Source organism: Mustela erminea, chromosome 17 (assembly GCF_009829155.1).
Source record: "Mustela erminea isolate mMusErm1 chromosome 17, mMusErm1.Pri, whole genome shotgun sequence".
Taxonomy (NCBI): domain Eukaryota; kingdom Metazoa; phylum Chordata; class Mammalia; order Carnivora; family Mustelidae; genus Mustela; species Mustela erminea.
The window spans coordinates 16,008,566-16,032,254 of record NC_045630.1 but is presented as its reverse complement, the minus strand read 5'-3'; the positions used below and the strand labels follow the sequence as shown (position 1 = coordinate 16,032,254).

General features: G+C 35.2%; 1 protein-coding gene and 1 pseudogene across 5 annotated transcripts in view; one reads left to right on the top strand and one right to left on the bottom strand.

The window, feature by feature from the left end:
• The window catches only part of CEP350 (centrosomal protein 350), a 155,040-nt gene that overhangs the window by 32,260 nt on the left and 99,091 nt on the right, over window positions 1-23,689 (bottom strand). For 4 of the 5 annotated variants that reach the window (XM_032318667.1, XM_032318669.1, XM_032318668.1 and 1 more), the window contains 5 exons: window positions 20,619-20,776; window positions 12,739-12,861; window positions 11,459-11,658; window positions 6,030-6,241; window positions 2,842-2,986 (listed from right to left, as the gene is read on the bottom strand). In XM_032318667.1, coding sequence (XP_032174558.1) covers window positions 2,842-2,986; window positions 6,030-6,241; window positions 11,459-11,658; window positions 12,739-12,861; window positions 20,619-20,776 — 838 coding nt within the window. The remainder of the gene's footprint in view (window positions 1-2,841; window positions 2,987-6,029; window positions 6,242-11,458; window positions 11,659-12,738; window positions 12,862-20,618; window positions 20,777-23,689) is intronic. The other variant, XM_032318670.1, reaches the window with a different exon arrangement.
• On the top strand, window positions 6,547-7,462 carry LOC116576681 (annotated as a pseudogene).

The following is a 23,689-nucleotide window of genomic DNA, read 5'->3' as shown; positions in this document are numbered from 1 at the left end:
TAATAATAAAGTCCATTTTCAATTCTGGATCTACTACTGGTCATCAGTAAGGTGTCTGCTCCCTACCAATTTCGAGAATTGATGTGAAAATTAAGTAAGATGAATAAAGCACACAGCACTTCAACTACCACAAAAGCTCAATAAATGGTGGTAGGATTCATATTCACCTAAGACAAACGTTTTATGTAGCTGTAATTTAGGTAATCTATTTTTTGGTCTGAAACCTAAAAACGGTGGTGGTGGGGAGAGAGCAACTATCTCCCTTTCTTTTCTTTTATCTCCTTTTCTTTTTTCTTTTTAATTTCTGAAAAAAATAATAAATTGGCTTCAGGGTTAAAAGGTTCTGAACACTTAGCGGCAGGCTTTGTAGAGATTCAATTGATGGTTCTAGTATAACGACTGGGAGTAGGACTGCAGGCTGACCTAAAAATTAAAACCTTTCTAAAATGAGGTATAAACACAAACCTTTTCGTCTTCTAAAACTGTGCTTCCGAAACTTGAGACATTACTTTGATAAAATTGTATACAGGACCATTATACTTCCAGACTTAGTTTCAACTTTGCCCCCCTCCCAAAATGATTATTTTACTATATTTTAAAAATTGCATATGCCAGCAGTGATTATTCTAATAAAAACATTTATCATCTATGGTTGTGAAGATTTAACAGTGGATGATGAAAAACTTGGGAGTTTTTAGATGAAAGACCTTAGAAAATGTTTCTATTTTTAAGTACTAAAGAAACCAAAAGTATACAAATGAAGGGCAGAAATTAAATAAAAGTCTATGAGAGTGAATGGGACTATATTATATATCTGCCCAAATATAGTATTACTGCATAGCACTTACCATTAGTAACATGTAAGAGAATCTCTACATGAATTTATTGCCTTTATGGAATTCTCTCCTACAGGGATTTTTTGGGTAGTGCGGGAGAGGGGAGTGGACAGGTAAATGACACTTCAATTTGTTTAAACACATCAAGATGGAGAGAATAATCTAATTGAAAAAATTATGTGGCCTACATTAATTTGGCTTGTAACAAACCTCCATCACGTAAGTGAGGAAGGCATTACATAACTCCACTACATTAAGACTGACCATAAACAGTGCAAATAATGATGTCAATCAGTAACAGGCAGATGACATCCATAGTTAAAAAATCTCAGAGCTATTTCTCTAAACCTATTCTTACTTGAATTATGTTTTATCAATAAAATAGTGTCTTATTAACATTATCACTAATCCTTGCCCTGTAACTCATGCAAGGATGGTTATGCTCTTATTCTATGGAACAAATGGAAAAGATTATCCAATATGGGAAGGAAACTTGGAGAAAGTCACCAGTGAGTAATACAGCCAAGATAAGAATCCACGCTTCCAAGTATCAAGTTTATGTCTACTGACATGTTACTCCACTGGCTGTAAATTTTCACCAGAGTATGTGAAAGCAAATATATAACACAATAATTTTCAACAAATAAATATAGTAGACAACATTCTTCAACTGGGTTGACCTAGTAATTCCATTTCTAAGAATTTATTTTTACTGAAATACTCAACAAGAAAATATACATGAAAATGTTCATTAGAATATTGGCAATTTTGAGAAACTCTAAATGATCACCACTAGGGAAATGGTTAAATATGTTATGGTATATCCTCTCTTTGAAATATTATGCAGCTATTCAAAGAAAAAGAGTGGTTTATAAATATGGGTGATGGAAAAATCCCATGATTTACTATTGTTTGAAACACTGAAAACTGGGAGTATAGAAAAGGATCAAAGACCAAAATAAGAATAATATATTTCACTTTTTTTCTATAAAGTGTCTACTCTCAAATGCAAACTAGGGGGCGCCTGGGTGGCTCAGTGGGTTAAAGCCTCTGCCTTCAACTCAGGTCATGATCCCAGGGTCCTGGGATCGAGCCCCACATCGGGCTCTCTGCTCAGCAGGGAGCCTGCTTCCTCCTCTCTCTCTGCTTGCCTCTCTGCCTACTTGTGATCTCTGCCTATCAAATAAATAAATAAAATCTTTAAAAAAAAAATGCAAACTAAAAATGAGCTCCAAAGGCATACACTCAAAGAAGTAGTAATCATCCTTGGAACCCTACATAAACTGAGCACTGCCTAAATAGATATGTTTCCCAAGAACAAATCTTATAGACTGAAGTCTTATAGAATAGAGGCTGTTCATTCTTTCATAATCTAATACCACAGAGTCTTACAGGAGCATAGAGGTTACAGGAAAACAGACAATGTTCCCTACCGCCATTTGCAGTCTATTTTCTACCTTTCCTCCTTTGAAACTTACACTATCCTGCACTACCTCTTCCTATCTCTCCTCATGGTCATCATTAATTCATTCAAGAAACATTTAATAAATACCTGCTATTTGTAATGCAAAGTACCTGCTAGGTTCTGGTGCCATAACTTTTAAGAAGATATAGACTCACCTTTCTAGGAGTCTATATGCTAGTAAAGGAGACCTGCTGAATAAAGTCTGGTTATAATTTATATACTGTCTGGTATAACAAGTTGAAGCACAGAGCACTATGGGAACACATAAGCAGTATCTGGCACATGGAAAAAAAATTCAACAAATGTCTGATGAATAAAAGACTGCCCGTTAGCAACCCAAGAATGTAACAGTTTGTCATATTTTGTATAGTAAGGGAAATAATTAATTACCAATGAAATTATGTGATTTAATTTTGGCAAGCAAAAAGCCTTTACAAATGCAACAAAAGATAACATTATTAACAGATGGATAGACAAAGCTTATTAAAGAGGAATTCAAATATAATACGAATAAAACTAATTCCTTATTATTAGTCTTACCTGACTGTGTCATAGATAATGACTCATCTGACCAACTGTAACAGTGTTGATGGGACTTGACAGGTAGACGATACTGTCCTCCAGTCCTATGACTTCCTTTGCTAGACTCCTGCTTTGACACAGATGTGCAGCTTTTGGGAGGTGACTGTTCAAACAGAAAACCAAGTGTGAATTGTTTTGTGAGACATTTGTAAAATCTATTTAACATTCGAGAAACCAAGCAGTTAAAGATAATATTTACAAAGAGTTTTAAGTAACTCTGTGACAATAAAAACTAAAAACAGTTTACAAATTATATAAAGGATAAGACCTCAACATTTTTAAAGTCACAGAAAAAAGCTATATAAAGAAGTATGCTTTTTAAAAAATGTTTATAATTAAGTGAGTGGCTACTGTTTAAGTGATATTTATCATCTATTTTTTAATTAAAAAAATTCTAAATATGGTGCAGGTATTTTTTTCAGCATAGTATTTTAATTTCCTTCAGATGTATTCCCAGAAGTGGAGCTGCTGGATCATATGGTAGTTCTCCATTGACAGATAATGGATTAAAAAAATGTGTATGTATACATGTGCATGCACACAGAGACACACAAACACAGACAGACACACACACAGAGGAATACTATTCAATCATAAAGAAGGAAGGAAATCCTGCCATTTGCAACATGGATGGACCTTGCACTCTGCTAGGAGAAATAAATCAGACAGAAAAAGACAAATACTATATGATCTCACTTATATGTAGAATCTAAAAAAAAAAAAAAAAACCCAAAAGCAAAAACAAACTCACAGAAGAGATCAGATTTGTGGTTACCAGAGGTGCGGGGAATTGGAAGAAGGTGGGAAAAGGTACAAACTTCTAGTTATAAGATATGTAAGTCCTAGGGATGCAATGAACACTGTGATGACTAATGAATGTTGCTGTACAGTACATGTAAGAATTGCTAAGGGAGGAGCTTAAACATTCTCATTATAAGGAAAAAGACATTTTTTTTTTTTTGGTTACTGTATAAAGTAAGGGATATTAACTAAACTTATTATAATAATCGTTTCACAATATATACATGTCAACCCATTACGCTGTACACCTTAAACTTATACCGTGCTGTGTGTCAACTGTATCTCAATAAAACTGAAAAAAAACTTTAAAAATACTAAATATGTACTAGTTTTGTGGAAAGAAGGAAAAAAGAGGGGAAAGAAGAGAAGAAAAGAGCATAAGACTGTCCACAGAGCGTATTACAAAGGATGTAATTTCTACCCTGACATCAGGTGGAAGTGAGAATGCCGACTTTGATATCTAGCTATTACCACTTCTTATTTCTGTGAATTTGCGCAAGTTTCCTAGCCTGCTAAGCTTTGGGGTGGGACTTAACACAGTATCTACAGAATTGTGAGGATAATCCACACAAGGCATTTAGCATATTAGTTGACACTTGGTAAGTAGCAATCAACAAATATTAGTTTTTATTATAAAAACCATTTTAAGACATGCTAGTTTAATTCTTTGACATATTTTCTTGAGAGGGGAAAAAAATCTAATTTTTAGAGCTTGATCAGGCAATGGTTATTCCGAATCTTAACAATGCTAGGTAGGATCTAATCAATACACAGGAAGTAATAATAAGATTGTGTAAAAAACATACTTTGTTGTGAATTCCATGCTACAATTATGTATACAAGCCTATTGCCACAGAACTAAGAATTTGCTAACATAATTTAATTAGAAAACTTTTATAATCTAAAACATCTGTTTTCAGGTATGTGCCCAAGACATTGGAATATTTTGCAACATAGCACGAAAACAGCTTCTTTGTTAGATTGTTGTTTAAAAAAAATGGTTTTCCCTCAAATCTTACAGATGCAAAACACACATGAAAGTGACTGATTTTTTTTTAATATTTTATTTATTTATTTAACAGACAGCGATCACGGGTAGGCAGAGAAGCAGGCAGAGAGAGAGAAAGGGAAGCGGGCTCCCTGCCGAGCAGAGAGCCCAATGCGGGGCTCGATCCCAGGACCCTGAGATCATGACCTGAGCCAAAGGCAGAGGCTTTAATCCACTGAGCCACCTAGGTGCCCCTGACTGATTTTTTAATGGGAAAATGCAATTCATTCTTCATATCCATAATAAATTGAAGGTTCTACCAAAGGGTATTCCATTCTGAATGTAAGTGTATTGTATTCCTTTTTTTAGACATAGAAAGACCTTAACAAAGATTCTCACATAAAATTTAATAATATGTTAATTCCTTTATATACTTTATAAAATCAAATTTAAAAACAAAAGCACTTTAAAAAAAGAAAAACACTTAAGTTTCTAGCTTAAGTTTTTATCAGATAGTTTTTTTTTAATGAAGTACAGAATTAAGGACAATGTAGAAAACCTTATTCTAATAGTGACTATTACTCTAATTTAGAGTCAATAACCATTTCAGATCTACTTTAAAGAGATGAAACCACTACTTTTATTCCAATTTATAAAGGCAGTTATTAACTAAATTACAGATAGGCACAATGGTATGGTTTAAGATCTTATTGTTTCTATTATATGACAGATTAGATTTTAATAAGAACTTGTATCATTCCAATATATTATCTTTAAATTTAAATTCAATGTAAATTAAAGTTTTACTTATTTAAGTAATCTATACACCCTATGTGGGGCTTGAATTCCAGACTCCAAGATCAAGAGTCACATGTTTACTGCTGAGCCAGCCAGGTGCTCCAACCTTAAATTATCTTTCGAAGATTTTGGAAGTTCCTGGGGTGCTTAGGTGGCTCAGTTGGTTAAACGTCTGCCTTTGGCTCAGTTCATGATCCTGGGGTCCTAGAATGCAGCCCCCCATAGGGCTCCCTGCTCAGCAGGGAGCCTACTTCTCCCTCTCCCTCTGCAGGAACCCAGCGCTTGTGCTCTCTTCTCTCACTCTCTCAAATAAATAAATAAATAAAAATCTTAAAAAGGTTTTTTAGAAGTTCCTATCCCCTCAATATCAATAGACTTAATAATATATAATTTTATAACTGCCACTAAAACTAAGATTCATATATTTATAAATCTTTAGAATTCAATGAAAATCTTTACTCCTGTTCAAATGTCATATACGGTATGTTACAGGTATGGGCGACAGTCAACACTATCACGAATTGCATAAGTTTTAAGGAATAAATATATATTAACTTACATGTTTACTAGGAGAGGTAGAAGATTCCAGTTCCTGTGAAAACACCATTTCTTCCGTAAGTATACTATGATCTGGGCTCCCTGGCTGCTCCTGAACTACAGACTCAGATGGAAGATAGCCCACAGCAGCGCTGCCCAGCTCTTCTGGAATAGAGCTTTCACTGTGTCGGTGAGAGTAGGAAGGTAGTGGAGATTCTGCTTCACTTGTTATTTCTATAGAGAGAGTAAAAAGAAGAAAAAGTCCACAATCTTGGTCAAAAGAAATGTTCAACTATTATATTTTTATTTGCTTTTGCATAATTCCACTTGCTGCAATTATAGTTTTTAATCCCATCACTTAATGAATCATATTAGTATAAAGTCTGTTAGTCTAAGAATTTGGGCTGACGCAAACTGAGAGAAGGGCTTAGTTGAAAGGAGAGGGAACTGCTTTACATTTTTAAAAGTATCTTTAATGTCTGGCCTAACAGAAGACAGTTGGATTCTCATATCTGCTTCTGTCTGCAATCTGGGGCTACATGTTGTTTTGGTAGAAGCATATGCAGAAAATCTGGCCTCACAAAGAATACATGTAATTAGAAAGGAAAGAGTATTCCAACAGTCTTTACAGATAATTGTGGGGATTCTTTTTTGATGTTACACTGAAACTTGACACTTGGTACTTTTTTACATGTTAGAATGTGAAATCTGAAGTCCTCTATCAATAAACTTTGTGATCTGTTATATTATAATCCTTTGATCAACTTTCCACTTTCAATGGATTTTTTGACTCATGCATGATTTTCTAAATCATCACTGGGCATCTGTAAAACACTGCTTCACTGAGTCATGAAGATCTTCCCAGTGTTGACACACCTCATCATACAACATGAAAAGAAGATTCTGGGCCAAAACTCAGACTTGTAGACGCCAAGCTGCTCCACCACTAGCCATGAGCATGGAAGCCAGAGCCGCAGCTCCCATGTGGCTCCTCTGGCCAGCCGGACACCTCAGATGGGAGCTATGCCTAGACCAGCGCAAGCAGCTCAGCCACTGGCAGCGTCTCCACCATCTGCTGCACCCCGGCAGCCAGGTCTCATGGCCCAGATGGCCACCGCTGCAGCTGGCGTGGCTGTGGGCTCTGCTGTTGGGCACATGAAGGTCACGCCATCACTGCGGGCTTCGGTGGAGGAAGCAATGCTGAGTCTCCAAGGCCTGCATCACTTACCAGGAGCCTCAGGAAACCCAGCCAGCATCCCAGCGGCCGGGATCTAGCCCATGCCACTAAGAGAGACAGTTTCTGGAGCGCAACCACAACCAGGGTGACCCTGCGCTTTGTGCAGGTTTCAGTGAGGAGCTGCAGCAGCGCAGATGTGCGAATGGATTAACCTGATGGAGAAGTTCAGACTGAAGATACGGAACATCACCTCTCATGACCAAGTTGATTTAACATAAAAATATGATTAATAGTGGATATATAAAGTATAAAACACCAGTTAAATCTCTCCTTCATCATTAAACACAGTTTTCTTCAGAATTGGAATGAAAAAGAGTGTTCTTACTATACAGAAGTTCACTGAGACGGTCTGAGTTTGGGGCGGGGCAGATGTCTGTGTGCCTCCTTAAGTCACCTTTTGTAATGTTCTCGTTTGTGAATTAATTAGAAGAGTGGTTTTCTCCCCTCTCCAAGAAGATGATTCTAATTAATATCACCACCCATCATATCAGGAACATCTTTTAAGTACTGGAAAGCTGTCCAGCTCACAATGGGGGAAAAAGCATTTCCAAAATCCTAAACTTTCACCTTGAAATCTTAAATTTTATCACTCGCAATAAATACTGTCACTTGTGCTCCTTTCTTGAAGAGTCAGAGTTAACGCAATTTATTTCTGAGAAATTGTTTGCCAAATACCTAAGTGACCATGGTTTTTAGTCATTTAAGTACAAAGAATACTCCATGATAAAAACGGCTAATTCAGCTTGCAACTCAAATCACTGCATTAAGTGCTTTTCTTCAAGGCAACCACTGTCCTTCAGCACAGGCAAGTGCTTTATGCGTATTTCCTATTCCGTCACACAAAATATTACAAAGATATATACTCAAAGGTTGAGACTCAACAAAATTAGTATTTGTAAATGCTTATATAAGGACCTCCTTCTGTAAAACCGGCACATTATCCGTAGTGCAAAGTGGAGAAGAATACAATGACTACCACCACCGCTAGGCGCCACTACCTTGATTCTTGCTAAGGCATCAGCAATTTCGCTATTATATTTGCTACATTGGTGTAATGTCCACACAGTGAAAAAGGCAAGCAGCATGTCAGCATTACTATAAAAATAGTACTAATCTCCCAGATCCTCTGTAAGGATTTTAGAGACCTCCCCAGACTTTCACGGGCCATACTTTAAGAAACACTGCTCTAGGATTCATACCTGGGATTGGAACCACAGAATTGTAGGATCTGTGTACCTCACTTCTATTCTTTTACTGATTGTTTTTACTTCTTATTTTTATTTACTTATTTTGAGAATGAACATGAGCACGAGACTGGAGAGGGGCAGAGATTCTTAAGCAGGTTCCACAGCTGGTGCGGAGCCTGATGTATAGCTCCATCTTAGAATCCTGAGATCATGACCCAACCCAAAACCAAGAGCAGGAGGCTCAACCAACTGAACCACCCATGTGGCACTCAATTACTTTTAATGCCTCTTTTTTCAACCTGTTTTTCAAACTAGGTTTAACAATTAATATACCAGCAGGTCCTTGTTCTACCTACATACCAACAAGTTTGCTGGGTATTGTGAAAGCATTGAATGATGGCCCTCAAAAAGATATGTTCCTGTCTTACCCCCCAGGAACCTGTGAATGTAATCTTATTTTGAAAAAGGTCCTTGCAGATGTAATTAAGGATCTCATAATGAGGCCGGCCAGGGGGCATCTGACTCTTGATTTAGGTTCAGGTCATGATCCCTTGTGGGATCTATGTTTAGCTCAGAGTCTGCTTGGGATTCTCCCTCTGGAACCCCCGCCACCTCCTGCTCACATGCTTATGTGTATGCATACTCTCTCTCTCTGAAATAAATAAAATCTTTTTAAAAACAGTGGAAGGATCTCATGATGAGATCACAAGCTCAAAGAAGGAAGAACTGTTTCCTGGAACCTTCAGATGGTACACAGTGCTGCCAACATCTGCTGTTGTTACTTCTGGCCTCCAGAAGTGAGAGACTAAAACATTTTTTAAGCTATCAAATTTTGTAGTAATTTGTTACAGCAGCCCTAGGAAATGAACAGAGGTATCAAATAGTATGTCTTTGTGATTTTAATACCTTAATTACTAAAAAAGTTGAACATCTTTTCAGATGTTTATTGATAATTTGGACTTTTTCATTTGTGAATTATCTGCTCTTTTGCCCATTTTTAAAAATGTGTCTGTCATTTTATTTTTGATTCATAGGAGTTGCTTGCATATTCTTATACTACTCCTTTGCCAGTCATATGTGTTGCAAATATCTTATTTTGTTGTTTTACTTTTTTTATGGCATATTAATGAACAGAAATTCTTAATTTATTGAAGTCAAATTATTGGTCTTTCTCTTTATGGTTTTGCTTTGTATAACACATTAAAGAGATCTTTCCCTCCCCTTTATATCATATAGATATTCTCTTACGTGGTCCTCTAAAAAGTTCCTTAATTCTAATTTTTAGATTTAAGCCTTTTTAAAAACAACAACAACAGCAGCAACAACAACAACAAAAACTTTTAGCTGAGTCTTTCTTTTTCTTTTCTTTTTTAAAAAAGATTTTATTTATTTATTTGACAGACAGAGATCACAAGTAGGCAGAGAGGCAGGCCGAGAGAGAGAAGGAAGCAGGCTCCCTGCTGAGCAGAGAGCCCGATGCGGGGCTCGATCCCAGGACCCTGGGATCATGAGCTGAGTCGAGGGCAGAAGCTTTAACCCACTAAGCCACCCAGGTGTCCCTTAGCTGAGTCTTTCTAAACTGTCAATCTAGGGATCCAATTCATTTTTCCCTGTCTCCAAAATTTATGAAAGTCTCTTTCATCACTGTTCATCAAAGTTACCTATGTTGGAAGCCAACTTTCCATTTCTGGGCTGTTTCATAGTCTATTTGTCTAGCTCTGTGCAAATGATTCTGTTTTAATTATATACTTTTACAAGTTTTGATATATAGTAAAATAAGTTCTCCATTAGCAGTGTCTTTGTTTTTTGGTTCTTTGTTCTTTCATATAAATTTTAAAATGAACTTGTCAAACTTATGAAGAACTCTTGCTGAGTTTCTGACATAAACTGTCTTGAATCTATAAATAAATTCAGGCAGAATTAACATCTTTATGACACTGATTCTGTGAGTATGGAAAAGCTTCCTATATATTTTGGTCTTCTCTAATGTCTCCTAATAAATTCTAAAGTTTTCTCCATAAAGATCTTATATATTTTTAAGTTTATCCCTAATACTTCACATTTTTTATTTCTATGATAAACAGTATCTCTTTTAAAAATCAGATTTTCTGGGGCGCCTGGGTGGCTCAGTGGGTTAAGGCCTCTGTCTTCAGCTCGGGTCATGACCCCGGGGTCATGGGATCGAGCCCCGCATCAGGCTCTTCGTTCAGTGGGGCGCCTGCTTCCTCCTCTCTCTCTGCCTGCCTCTCTGCCTACTTGTGATCTCTGTTGTTCAAATAAATAAATAAAATCTTTAAAAAAAAAAAATCAGATTTTCTAACCAATTTCTGTTGCTCTATAGACTTGTAATTGAATTTTGTTTATAAATTTTATGTCCAGCAACCATGCTAAACTCACTTGTTAATTCTAATAACTGACATGTAAATGCTGGATTTTCTATATGCACAGCTTTAACATCTGTAATAATGAGTTTTGCTTCTTCCTTTCACTCCTTTGGTAAAAATAAAAACATCTTTGTCTTATTTCCAAATTCAAAGGGAAAGTTTTCTATGTTTTATCATTAAGTATGGTACCTTGTAGGTTTGGTTTTTCATTTTTGTTAATAGATATCCTAGATCAGGTAAACAAAGTTCCCTTCCATTGCTACTTTATCTAAAATTTGTTTTATTATACAAATGCTTTTTAGATTTTATCAAGTCCTTTTCCAAATCTATTGAGATGTCTTGTAATTTTTCTCCTTTAATCTGTTTAAGTAATTTGCACCACATGATCGATTTTTTAGAATGTGTTAAACCCTACTTGGTCATGGAATAACCCATTTCCATTTCATGGAATATACCTATTTTTTCTAAGTTTTCAAGTATATTAGTTATTCACAATGTTCTCATATTTGCAATGTTGGTGGCATCTGCAATTGTATCGCTTTCTTCACACTTAATCATTCACCTTTTAAAAAATATAATGAAGTAAATCTCCCAGTTATCTTAGGCTTTGGTTTGTAGTTAGAACAGAGTTAGTATTTATTACCTTTCTGTTCTGTTCTCTCATCCTCAAGTTCTTTCTTAGGAGTTTTAGGTTTTATTAATTCTTTGTCCCAGGCAGCCAAAGCTTGTTTTTCCATTTGACGGATTTCTGCTTCCTCTGCATCCAAACGTCGCTTCCACTCAAGCAGCTCCTCTGCATGTTGTCGCCGTTGCATTAGTTTTTGCTCTCGTTTTGTCAGAAACCTATGGTCACACCATGAAAAACAGTCAGAGAACAAATCTATGGACAGAAATCACTCTGAGAGCTCTACCACTCATTGCCTTATGAACAATCTGTGTAAAAACAGGACATTCATACTACTCCTTTGAAAAACTTTGAAATAACAGAAGCTTTGATGATGAGTCAACATATTCAGAAAACAAAAGAATTTATGTTTTACTTGTAACTGTTTATAAAGACAAATTCAGAAAAGAAAATCTTCAGAATATCTGGACAGCCATGGCTGATAAAACATAACTTACATATTCACTTCTCACAGGTGATTCTTTTCATAACAGAAGATATAAGGAATTTATTCTGAAGGTTCAGACCAGAAGCACACAAATCCAAACCCAAAACAACAAAGACCAAAACAACAAGAAAAACAAATCTCAAAGCCCCCAAACAAGCAAGCAAACAAAAAAGACATGTTCATGTCCCTTTCTGACTTTTACTTTCAAATTCAGTCTAGTTTTATTTCAGGTATTACTACACCACTCTTTGGTTCCCACTGCCTGAGGATGCAATGTGAGGTGATAATTACGGAGAGCACCACAGTCAGAGGTCTTATGCATATAAACATAACTAATTATTTACTTAGGTAAGAGGATGCAACAAATGCCTCAAATTTCTCAGTGTAGCCCAATCATTGAAATTAAATAGCCCAATGTATCTCAGCTACAAAGGGTTAAGAGAAATTACTGATTTAGGAAACAGTTATCTAAGTAGTTAAAAAGCTACTACTAAACTCTCCTCATTTATAGATGCCAAAGCTAATTAAAAAGTGGGCTGCTCCTATTACTGGTCTTAGATCTGTACTGGTGGCTAATCAACAAAAATGCATTCACACATCCAACAAACACTTAATAAAAAGCACAAAAACTGTCATTCCACTTCTTGAACAATCAGCATATCAAATTAATGTGGAAACAAAGATAATCTATGGGACATTTGACAAGAGGCCCCAGGTTGTTAAGAAAAAAAAAAAGAAGAAAAGCAATCAAAACAAACAAAAAGAACAGAGCATGCTCTATCAAAGAGTGCACTGAAAAAGGTGCAGTTACCTGACCAACTGGTTGTAGATATACAGCTGGAATTTGGGATGAAGGTTGGGAAAACAGACACTGAGAGAGGCCCAGTGATGAGACGTAAAGACAGAGAAGAAGTAGTGAACAGGAGAGCAGTGTCTACAAAATAAGGAGGAAGATTTTAAAACCAAGAGATCAAGAGGCAGAAAGAATGAGAAAGGGAAAGCAAAAGGGCTGAGTGGAGAACTTTTAATACGCTTCCTGTATAACATTATACGCTACTCAGTTAAAGCGAGTGTTATGCTCTATGTGACATATAAAACATGTATGACTATAGATCTTACCGACGATTACTGAATAAACATGCCTTTCTTCTCAGATGTTGCTTAACCATCATCTATAGTTTCAGGCAGATTTGCTTGTATGTGACTAAAGTTATGAGAAGTACAGTATGGAGCTAAATAAGCTTTCCCATAAGCTCTAACAAAGACTACAACAATTACGGCTGTGAACCTAGTACATCCGCAATTCTATACATGTATATCATCCTGAGCAAATGAGTTCTATATCCACACCTGGTCATATATTTTAAGTCTTAAGTTAAATAAAAAGCACTATGTTTGCTTTACCTAGCCTTTACCATTATGATCTAGCTTGAAAATAATAATTTAGAAAATAAATTTAGAGTTAAAAACACCTTGTTCACCTCTACAGCATGAAATTTACTGCCCGTAGGACCTACCAAAGGTATCTTGCTTTATATTTACAAAGGCCCACTTTAATAAGATTGAAATACAATATCCAGTCTATAAAATATTGGAATGCATAATTAAGAATAAACTAAGCTAGTCATAATAAATACTCCTGGTTAAAAAAAAAATCATGCTATGGACAGCTCAAGCATAAGGTTAAAAGAAGAAAATTTCACATGCTAAAAGTTATAAGTAGAAAATTCTCTTCTTCTTAAATAGTAAGTCGATCATTTATTTATATATATAAGTATATATATATTTGAGAGGATAAATAAGTCTACTAATAGTTTGAAAGGTTAGTTCTCTTTGACAGAGCACGCTCCTGTTCACATGCACACAACAATAACCTGTAGATCAAGGCAACATTTTTTGCCTTGGAAGGGCAAGGAATATCATTATGTCAAAGAAGTGAGAAAATCTAGGTATAAATCAATCTATTCATTTGGATTTTAAAAAGTTGGTACAATCTTGCCTAAACATGTATCTTTAGATACATAGACTATTTCAACGTCTGTTTCCCCATATACAACTGAATATTTCACCTCCCCTTCATTTACTTATATACACACACTCACACATACATACACATTCTTATTTGGATTGCCTTGATTTTCAGCACTGAAGTTCAAGGAAAAACAGTTTTGCCAAATTTTAGTAAGACACTGCAATCTTCCTTGCCATTCTTTATGACTGTATAACAAACTTATTTTGATGCTAATTATCAAAATATTACACAAAAACAAAGGTACTTGGCAAAAGGTCCAAAAAATCTATTCATAATATTCAAATATCACCCACCCTCTTAAGTATAGAACTGCTAAATGCATGCATGACCTAGTACAAAAAGTAGAATAGTATTGGAACATGTGAAAAAACTGTAAAAAAAACACTACAATTTAAATTTATCCAGCCCAATATACAGACTAATAATTTTCTCTACCAGAACAAGTACTGAGCATTTATTTTTCACTTGTAAGGATTAAGCATATTCAAAAGCTAAGTTAGAAATGAACAACAACAAAAAAATAGCTAACAGAAAAAGGAAAGAAAATAGGTTAAGAAATAGTATGAGAAAAGTTCAACTTAAAGTTAAAACTTCTTCCCAGAAACACACCTTCCTTATTTATGTGTATTCTAGAAATAGTGTCCTTTAAAAGCTAAATAAAATAAAGTTGAAATAAAAGCAGCAGTACTTCACATTGGAGTTAACAATCCTTCAAGATGCCGCAGAAATAAAATTGGTGAATGACAGAGAAATAAATGCCTACTAAGAGAAAACACTGCTAACAGTGTTTCTTCTAATGGTAACAGAACACTGGACTGGGGTAGGAGTAGGCATAATAGATTTAATCTAGTATGTAAATCACTGTGTTCTTACAATGTTTAATCTTAAGAAATTCATGAGTAATAGTTTTCTTTTTAAAAATCTATAAGAGAGAAAGAGAGAGTGAGAGCCCGCGTGCACAGGGGAAGGAACATAGGGAGAAGGAGGGACAAGCAGACTCTGCTTAGCACAGGGTCCAATGCAGGGCTCAATCTCACCATCCTGAGAGCATGACGTGAGCCAAAACCAAGAGTCAGACGCTTAACTGACAGAGCCACCCAGCCAACCCTGGTTCTCTTTTAAAGTCACACTTTCATACTCTAAACTTGGGCTGTGCAACTATTCAAGCCCAGTAGTCAGTTACTCAACAGTTTTCCAATTTGAACAGATCCTATTAAGTCATCACTGTAGTTTAAAAACAAAACAAAACAAAACTATGAGTTTATAACAGTCTTGTACCCCTGAAACAATAATGTTATATGTTAATTAAAAAAACAAACAAACAACTATGAGGTTGAAAGCCAATATGCTAACTTAACTCAACTTCAACTTTGGCTGGCTGATGTCCAGAGAGCCGGACCCTAGTTCTGGTTGTGTGTATGACCTGAGGCAAGTTACTTATCTCCATGGCCTCAATTTCTTCTTGTGAAACCAAGGGACTACACTAGATGACTTCTCTAAGAGCTCTTTTAGGTCCAACAGTTTATAATGCTTTCTTTCTCCATTCAAGTAGAATGGAGAAAGAACGCTTTTTTTAAGTTCTTCAAAACAATGCTAGACCATGTGACATAAATGAGAAATTTTTTTTCCCATTGAGTTAGTATAATTGTAGATTGTGTTCCAACATTATTATAAAAACCATGCTATCATTTGAAGGAGCAAAATTATGATGTCAATTTTAAATGAAATTTTGAGGTGTAAAATAATTTGCCTCTGAAAGACATTAAACAAAAGAAAAACCTAACACTTTAAATCATTTTAAAATTCTTTCTGGACCAAAAATTAAATCTATTATTATGATAAATAAAAATGAAACATAGTTTTATCTCAGGGACATGAGATTGAGATCCATTTTGGGCTCCACGCTCAGGAGTGAGTCTTCTTGAGATTCTTTCCCTCTGCCCCTCCCTCTACTCGCATGTCTGCACACATATGCAGGCACTCTTTGTCAAAAATAAATAATTCTTTTAAAAAGAAGATGTCGTCTTGCAATTTTTCCGAAACAAAATTTATTCTATTACTTAAAATTGTCTAATAATAATTTGCTTATATTTAAAATACATAATAATTTGAATATATTTAAACAAAATCCTAACCCAGGAACTAAAGAAAATAAAAATCATTATCAGGCTATTAGGGTTTATTCAGCTACCACACTTAGACTAGAACCTTCTAAGAAGTTATAGTTCTAATTTAAGGCAGGAGTGCCTGGATGGCTCAGTCATTAAGCATCCAATTCTTAGATCTCCAGTAAGTCTTGAGCTCAGGGTCACCAGTTCAAGCCCCATTTTGGGCTCCATACTAGGCATGGAGCCTACTAAAACAAAACAAAACAACCCCCCCCCCCCAAAAAAAACAGGCAAATTTTAATTTAAGGCAACAGTATTTAGTACATTTTTCAAAAATTTATTTATTTGACAGAGAGAGATCACAAGTAGGCAGAGAGAGGGAGAAGCAGGGAGCATTTATTTATTTGACAGAGAGAGAGAGATCACAAGTAGGCAGAGAGGCAGGCAGAGAGAGAGAGAAGCAGGCTCCCTGCTGCACAGAGAGCCTGCTGCGGGGCTCGATCCCACGACCCTGAGATCACGCCCTGAGCCGAAGGCAGAGGCTTAACCAACTGAGCCACCCAGGTGCCCCTACATTTTTTAAAATTCTAATGAAAATGTCTTCTTTAGTGGAACATCAAAAGTGTTCCTCTGCAAATCCTTAACTTTTTAAACTCAAATTAATGAAGATTTTAATACTGACCAGACAATACCACAAATACTGTTAGACAGAGCTATGTCATATAATATCTGTTTAACTTTATGATTATTTAAAACCAAATAAATTAATCTGCTCATTTAGTGGTTTCTAAGTTAAATGGGAATATTTTTAAATATTTAAATTTTAAGTAAATAAAATATTTAAATATTTAAAATGAAAGTGTGAGAAGTTTTGTGGCTTCATTTTTCCATGCTAACTTGGTCTGCAATGATCAAACCAAAATATAACTTGTGTGTGTGGGATTTTTTTTTTTGCTTCTTCTTATGCTATAAAGTACTTACTAATTCAAAAGTATATTTAACTCAGAACACTCATTCCTTGAAAACTGACTCAAAATATTCTTTTCAGTAAAAATTTCTTCCTCTTCTGAACTTCCTTAGCAATTGATTTATATATACTTCTCTACAGGATTGATATTTTCTCTTTTTTCCACTTAGAGCATATGCTTTTTAAGAGCAAGGTTTATGTTTGATTCACCTTCATATCTCTTAGAACCTAATACATTCACACATTTCCCAGTAAATAATTACTAAGAATAAGTATATATTTCATAAATAATATGGAAGAAAAGCTGCTATTCAATAAAAGAGAAAATGCACTGTGTCCTATTTTAACCCTTGAAGATAACCCCACTCTTTCTGTGTTTCATTTGCTCAGTAAAATATTTTCTTGAAACAGAACTGGCAAATTAACAGAAAAAGTCAATTGCACAGTGTTTTGTTCATCAATACATGTTTCAGGATTATAAAAAATGCACTTATATTGTAAATAATGCCCCTCACCATAATAAACAAAATTCAGATTTCATTTATCAACAGTACCAAAATGATAGGGCTATTCAGTCTATGGCTTTTGCAAATATATATTAATTATGACTAATCTTTTTCACAACTTAAACTTCTTTTCTTTTAAAGATTTTATTTATTTATTTGACAGAGACACAGCGAGAGAGGGACCACAAGCAGGGGGAGTGGGAGAGGGAGAAGCAGGCTTCCTACTTAGCAGGGAGCCTGATGCGGGGCTTGATCCCAGGACCCCCGGATCACAACCTGAGCCAAAGGCAGACGCTTAATGACTGAGCCACCCAGGCACCCCAAAACTTCAATTTCTTTTGCTTTTCACTACAATGAGAAATGGAAATTATTTATATATGTCAGACCAATAAAAAGGTCAGGAAAAGCCACATATCAGAAATACAAACTTTAACAAAGGCATCGCTATTTCAATGAAACATTAAAAAAGGAAATCTTTCACTGTAGCCAAGAAAAGTTTGATAGTTTCAGAAAAATATTTGTCACAGAATTAGAGTTCAGAGGGTTAACAATAAGCAATAACATACAATGAAAAAGTTCTTCCCAAAAGTTAGCTAACCTTCCTGAGGGAGGACTGCTTTCTGACAGGCGTTTTCTATCAATAAAGTAGTAATCTCTTGGAAGACTGCTTTTGCAAATCTATACAACAAATAATAAGTGTCTACTATCAAAGGTTCAAATGATTTTGTTTTTAAGTGTCTACTGTAGCAAACGACTATAAAATTAACTCACTCTATTTACTGACATTCCAATATAATTGGAGGAAATCTAATTGTAAAGTTTTGGTGATCTGAACGGTATTTAAAAACCAGTTTTCACAATGTTTTGTTCTAGACATTAAAAAGTATCAAGTAACAATACTCTATAGTGCATCGCTAATTTTGAAAAATACTCCAGTTTATCCTCAAATTTCAGCACCATCATAAAACATTAAAAATAATTCCTTTGCCACTGCTGTCCCCACCCCATCCCAAGCCACAGACACAACTGCATTGCTTCAAACAACAAATCAAGTGACTGAATACTTCAAAGGCCATTTCTTTGATAAATTGCTCAAATGGTTCCTGTAGTAGCTGACAAAGGAAGGCAGAACAATAATACAAAAATCCCATGTGTTTAATATTTCAGATTCTGAGAAAATAATTAATAAAAGTTGGAACAAAATCAATAAATGTAAGTCAATTTGTTATTTAGAATTTTTAAAGCTTTAACCAAATCTGAAATAAGCACCACATAAACTGACTCATCTCATAAACAGATTTAAGATTGGCAGTTTCTTCTACAAATGTGATTAAAATTACCAGATTATCATAAAGACCAGCAATGAAGACCTTACTTGATGAGCAAGGGATCAACAAAGAAATTACCCTTGAAGTGGTCTTTCCTCCAATATTTACCATTCAAAGACATTTGGAGGCATATATAAAATGTCAAGTCAGTTATAAAAATTCACAAGAGATTATTCTGAATTCAAACATCCATGAAGCAAAACAGTATGCCTATACAGACTATGGGAAATTTTATCAGGAAAGGAAGAAAGCATCTTTAGTCTACATTTCAATAAATTCCTATATGAAAAAGCCTTATTTAGTTTATCCCATGAAATCATCCAAAAGGAATTATTTACATGTTTATAAATATTTGGTTTTGCCCCCTTATATTTATTTTAAAAATCTGTATTTATTCTTTAAAACTTATTTTCATAACCAATTTAGGTATTTTAAAGTCATGAAATGCAATTTAACTAAGCAATGAAGGGCCAATGTATAACACTGTACCTACAGTAAGTAAGGCCTGATTTACAACTGCTTGACTGTTCAGAAACTAATTAAACCATAGGTTAATGTCACATAAATAGAGAGCATTATTAAACATGGTAATATGTGACAAAGGATATCAAGCTACAACTGGGGTTCAAACCGTTAACAAAATAAAATAGCAGTCAACAAAAAATTTTAATGGTTTTCTAGGGGCGCCTGGATGGCTCAGTCATTAAGCATCTGCCTTCAGCTGCGGTCATGATCCCAGGGTCCTGGGATCGAGCCCGCATCCAGCTCCCCGTTCAGCAGAAAACCTCCTTTTTCCCACTCCCACTCCCCTGCTTATTTTCCCTCTCTTGCTGTGTCTCTCTGTCAAATAAATAAGTAAAATCTTCAAAAATTTTTTTTAGTTTAAAAAATTTTTTCATTAACATATAATGTATCATTTGCCCCAGACGTACAGGTCTGTGACTCATCAGGCTTACACATTTCACAGCACTCACCATAGCACATACCCCCCCCCCCCATTTTTTTAATGGGTCTTTCATATTTAAAGAAGGTAATGGTTATAAAGTCAAGGATAGGATTCATGAGCAGATACTTCACAAGCATATTTAATAAAATGTATACTCAGAAGAGTAAACCTCACATAAATGTAACTTTATATGGTCAACATTGACATAAAACTGAGCTACATTTAAGTAGAAGTAGCTTTCTTTAAAGGAGCCTCTAAAAAAATAATACTTAGAAATGTTTTAGAAGAATGGTTGGCCGCCAAATCATTTAACATCCTAGAAGAATTTCAGTTTTTCTGGTTTCAAATGAGCAATCCACACCTACTTATAGATTAAAACTTCTATTTCACCTCAGATTGAGAGTGGTCAGAGAGCCACAAGATGATATCTCAGGATATACCATTAATTGTTTCCCCAAGTCAGTAGACATATTCTCAGATTTCAGAGAAGGGAAGAATTTCACACTTACTTTAGCTTTTAATAAAAGAAAGATGGAAACATTGTCTTGGATATATGTGCCATTACTATGTTGGTTTTTAAAGTAAGAAACCTGACTGTATTAAAAACAAGAAAATTTGTTAAATTTAGTTAAATGACTAAACATCTATAGTTAAATGACTTCCAAGTTGATTTAACAATTCTGCTAAAATGCTACTGAATTCATAAAATATTACATTGCATCAGTCTAATCTAATGAAGTACATTAAAAATATTTGTTGCTATCATTTTCAACATGAACAGTAGATATTTATTAAAAAAATTACTTTTCATCCATGCGGCTTCTCATTTTTTTCAATTTCTGCATAATGCTGCTAGTTTCACTGCTGGAAATTGAAATGGGGGAAGGACTACGGGTCTCCAAGTCAGTTGGGCCAGGACTGGTTGCCTTATTATCCTTTGTATCATCATCACTATGAGAGTCCTGCAAATAAAACAGGGCATATAATTTTACTGGAATTTAAGATCTCAAAATAACTTTAAACATTGTTGTTTCAAAATTAAGTTTATCCTCAAGACCATATTTGTAAAACAGCTGCAATTAAGGAATTACTTAAAAGATAAAATTATATCACACATTTAAAAATGGCTAAAATACAGATTTTGTTAAATATATATTACATATATTTATATATAACCCCAAAGTTATAATTTCTTTATTTTATTTATTTGAGAGAGAGAGAATACATGCAGGGGGCGGGGAGCAAAGGGAGCGGGAGAAGCAGACCCCCTGCTGAGCAGGGAACCTGACTCAGGGCTTGATCCCAGGATGCCAGGATCACCACCCGAGCCAAAGGCAGACACTTTACTGACTGAGCCACCCAGATGTCCCCTCAAAGTATAATTTGTTTAAAAGACTGAAAAAAATAAAAAAAATCTTCTGCTACTAGCAATCTAGTATTTGACTATCCTAATTTCTTTTAAATTGAACCACTCAAAAGGAATATAAACACCATACATACACACACACGTACAGATACAAGAATGAAGGGAACACATAAACTTATTTAAATAATATTGAGGGATGGATCTTTTTTCTTTCCAATTCTAATGGGGAAAGTAGTATTTTCTCAAGTTAAAAGGTTTATAATGAAAACATTCAGAACTATTGGTTTAATTGCTATATTGTTTCTCATGAGCAAGAAATAACATTAAATGCTTAATGTTACTGCTTAACATTAACACTTGTCTTTCCCACAAATAGTCATTTAGTCTCATAACTTTTCAGGAAGATGAGTAGGGACAATCATGACCATTTTTATTTTGTGAACAATACAATAGCAGAGGTCTTCTCCTTCTCTTTCTGCCTCCTAAATGATTCAATCCTAAAGGCATTAGATGGAACAGAGCAAGGGAGGGGTCCAGGCAAAGGCAGAGGTGGACAAGGGGACCAAAAGTGGTGTGTTCCCACTGGAATGAGATGAAAAGGGCATCTAGTACAGGAGGGTTCTTATTCAAGGGGATCAATGAGGATGTCCGCAGGGGAGTGGTTCTATATGGCATGTCCCAAGTCCAAACAGAGTGAGGTGGCATTCCCAGAGAGTACAGAAAGGGTAAGGAGAGTACTGAAAAAGGGAAAGGAGATGGCGGAATAGCTTGACTTGGGAATCAGAAACCAGGGGCGGTGAGGATATCCACATGAGGAAAGGGGTGGCAGTGGTTATGGGAGATGGGTTACACAGAAGAATGATCAAATCATTATCTATATTAAGGGAGATGGTAACCAGTTGTCTATCAGAGAAGGAAGTTTCAAAAGAGAAAACGAGGGGGTGGGGGGATGGGGTAACTGGGGAACAGGTATTAAGGAGGGCACATGATCTGATGAGCACTGGGTGTTATACACAACTAGCGAATCACTGAACACTACATAAAAAACTAATGATGTACTGTATGTTTGCTAATTGAACTTAATAAAAAAAAAAAGGAGAGAAAACGAGAATGGAACTTATGGTGCTGGATTGGAACTGGAAGAATGGGTATGAACTCATAATATTATATACTGTACGTATACGTACATACAGAAATAAACATAATGCAAAATGAATTTTTTATTACATCTACATAAACATATATATTGTCTACATTTGTTGCTCTTAGAAGGACCAAAACCCTAAGAGTAATGAGCGTGCTTAGCACCTGATTTTGGTTTCTGAATAACTTTTCTCCTTACAGAAGAGCTGATTCCAAGTCTGCGGCAGGGAAGGTACAAGATGATCCTGAAATGTCTTTTTGCAGAAAACATGGAAATGCCTCAAAGACTGACGGAGACATGTCAAAAGCACACAGAAACTTGAAAAGGCTCCTAATGGTCTGACATGGGACAAAGCGGGCACCAAAAAAATGATAGTAACAGATTTAACACTAAATAAAACAGGAATCTATAAGTCCATACTAACATAAATAAAAGAGTAAGTTTAATGAAGAATAGAAACTTACATATGTAGTCCCAAAATAACTCATGCAAAGTAATTATTATTTACAAAGAATAAAAAAAAATTATTATTTACATCATCAGTAATGGGATAAATCAAAATAGGGCACCACCTGATTGAATGCAGTGAGAATATAGCATCACGTCCGTGATATTCCAGCTAAAATGCACAATCTGAACTTAATGATGAGGAAATATCATACAAATCCAAGTTGACAAACATTCTACAAAATAGCTGGCATCCAATCTTCCAAAGTATCAAGATCATGAGAGTCAAGTAACTTTTCCAGACTGAAGGAGACTAGATACGAGAACTAAATGCAATATGTGATTGTGAACTTACCTTCTGATAAAAGCACATTATTGTGACAACTGGAGAACTGTCACACTCTCAACTCAGGAAGATAGAGTTCTTTGTACAGAAATTTTGGAATTTTCTGTTGGAAATTTTCTATAAATTTGAGATTGTTTCAAAATTTAAGTTGTATTTTAAAAATGAAGGCAGAAAATGCCAAGATTTATTTAACTATACAACTATCCAGTGTGGGTTCTCTAACACTACACTGACACTTCACAGTATCTCAGAATAGATCCAAATTTTGCTTTTATCTGAATACCTCCTTTGACTCTTATATCATTATATTAATACTGTATGGCTAAAATTAAATATCAAAAGCAAAAACAGTCTCTCTCATTAATTATCAGGAATATATCTGGATTGACAAACAAGAACAAGGCTCTCTGTCCCAAATGAGTTTATAAACGGAAAACACTTTTTCAACTATTATATGAACCATGTGTCCCTTTCAAAACTTGAATATTCTGTGGGAAAAAAAATAAAAGCTCTCACTATACATAAAGGCACATACATAGAACTTTATTCTAGTTCACCTATCAACTATCACA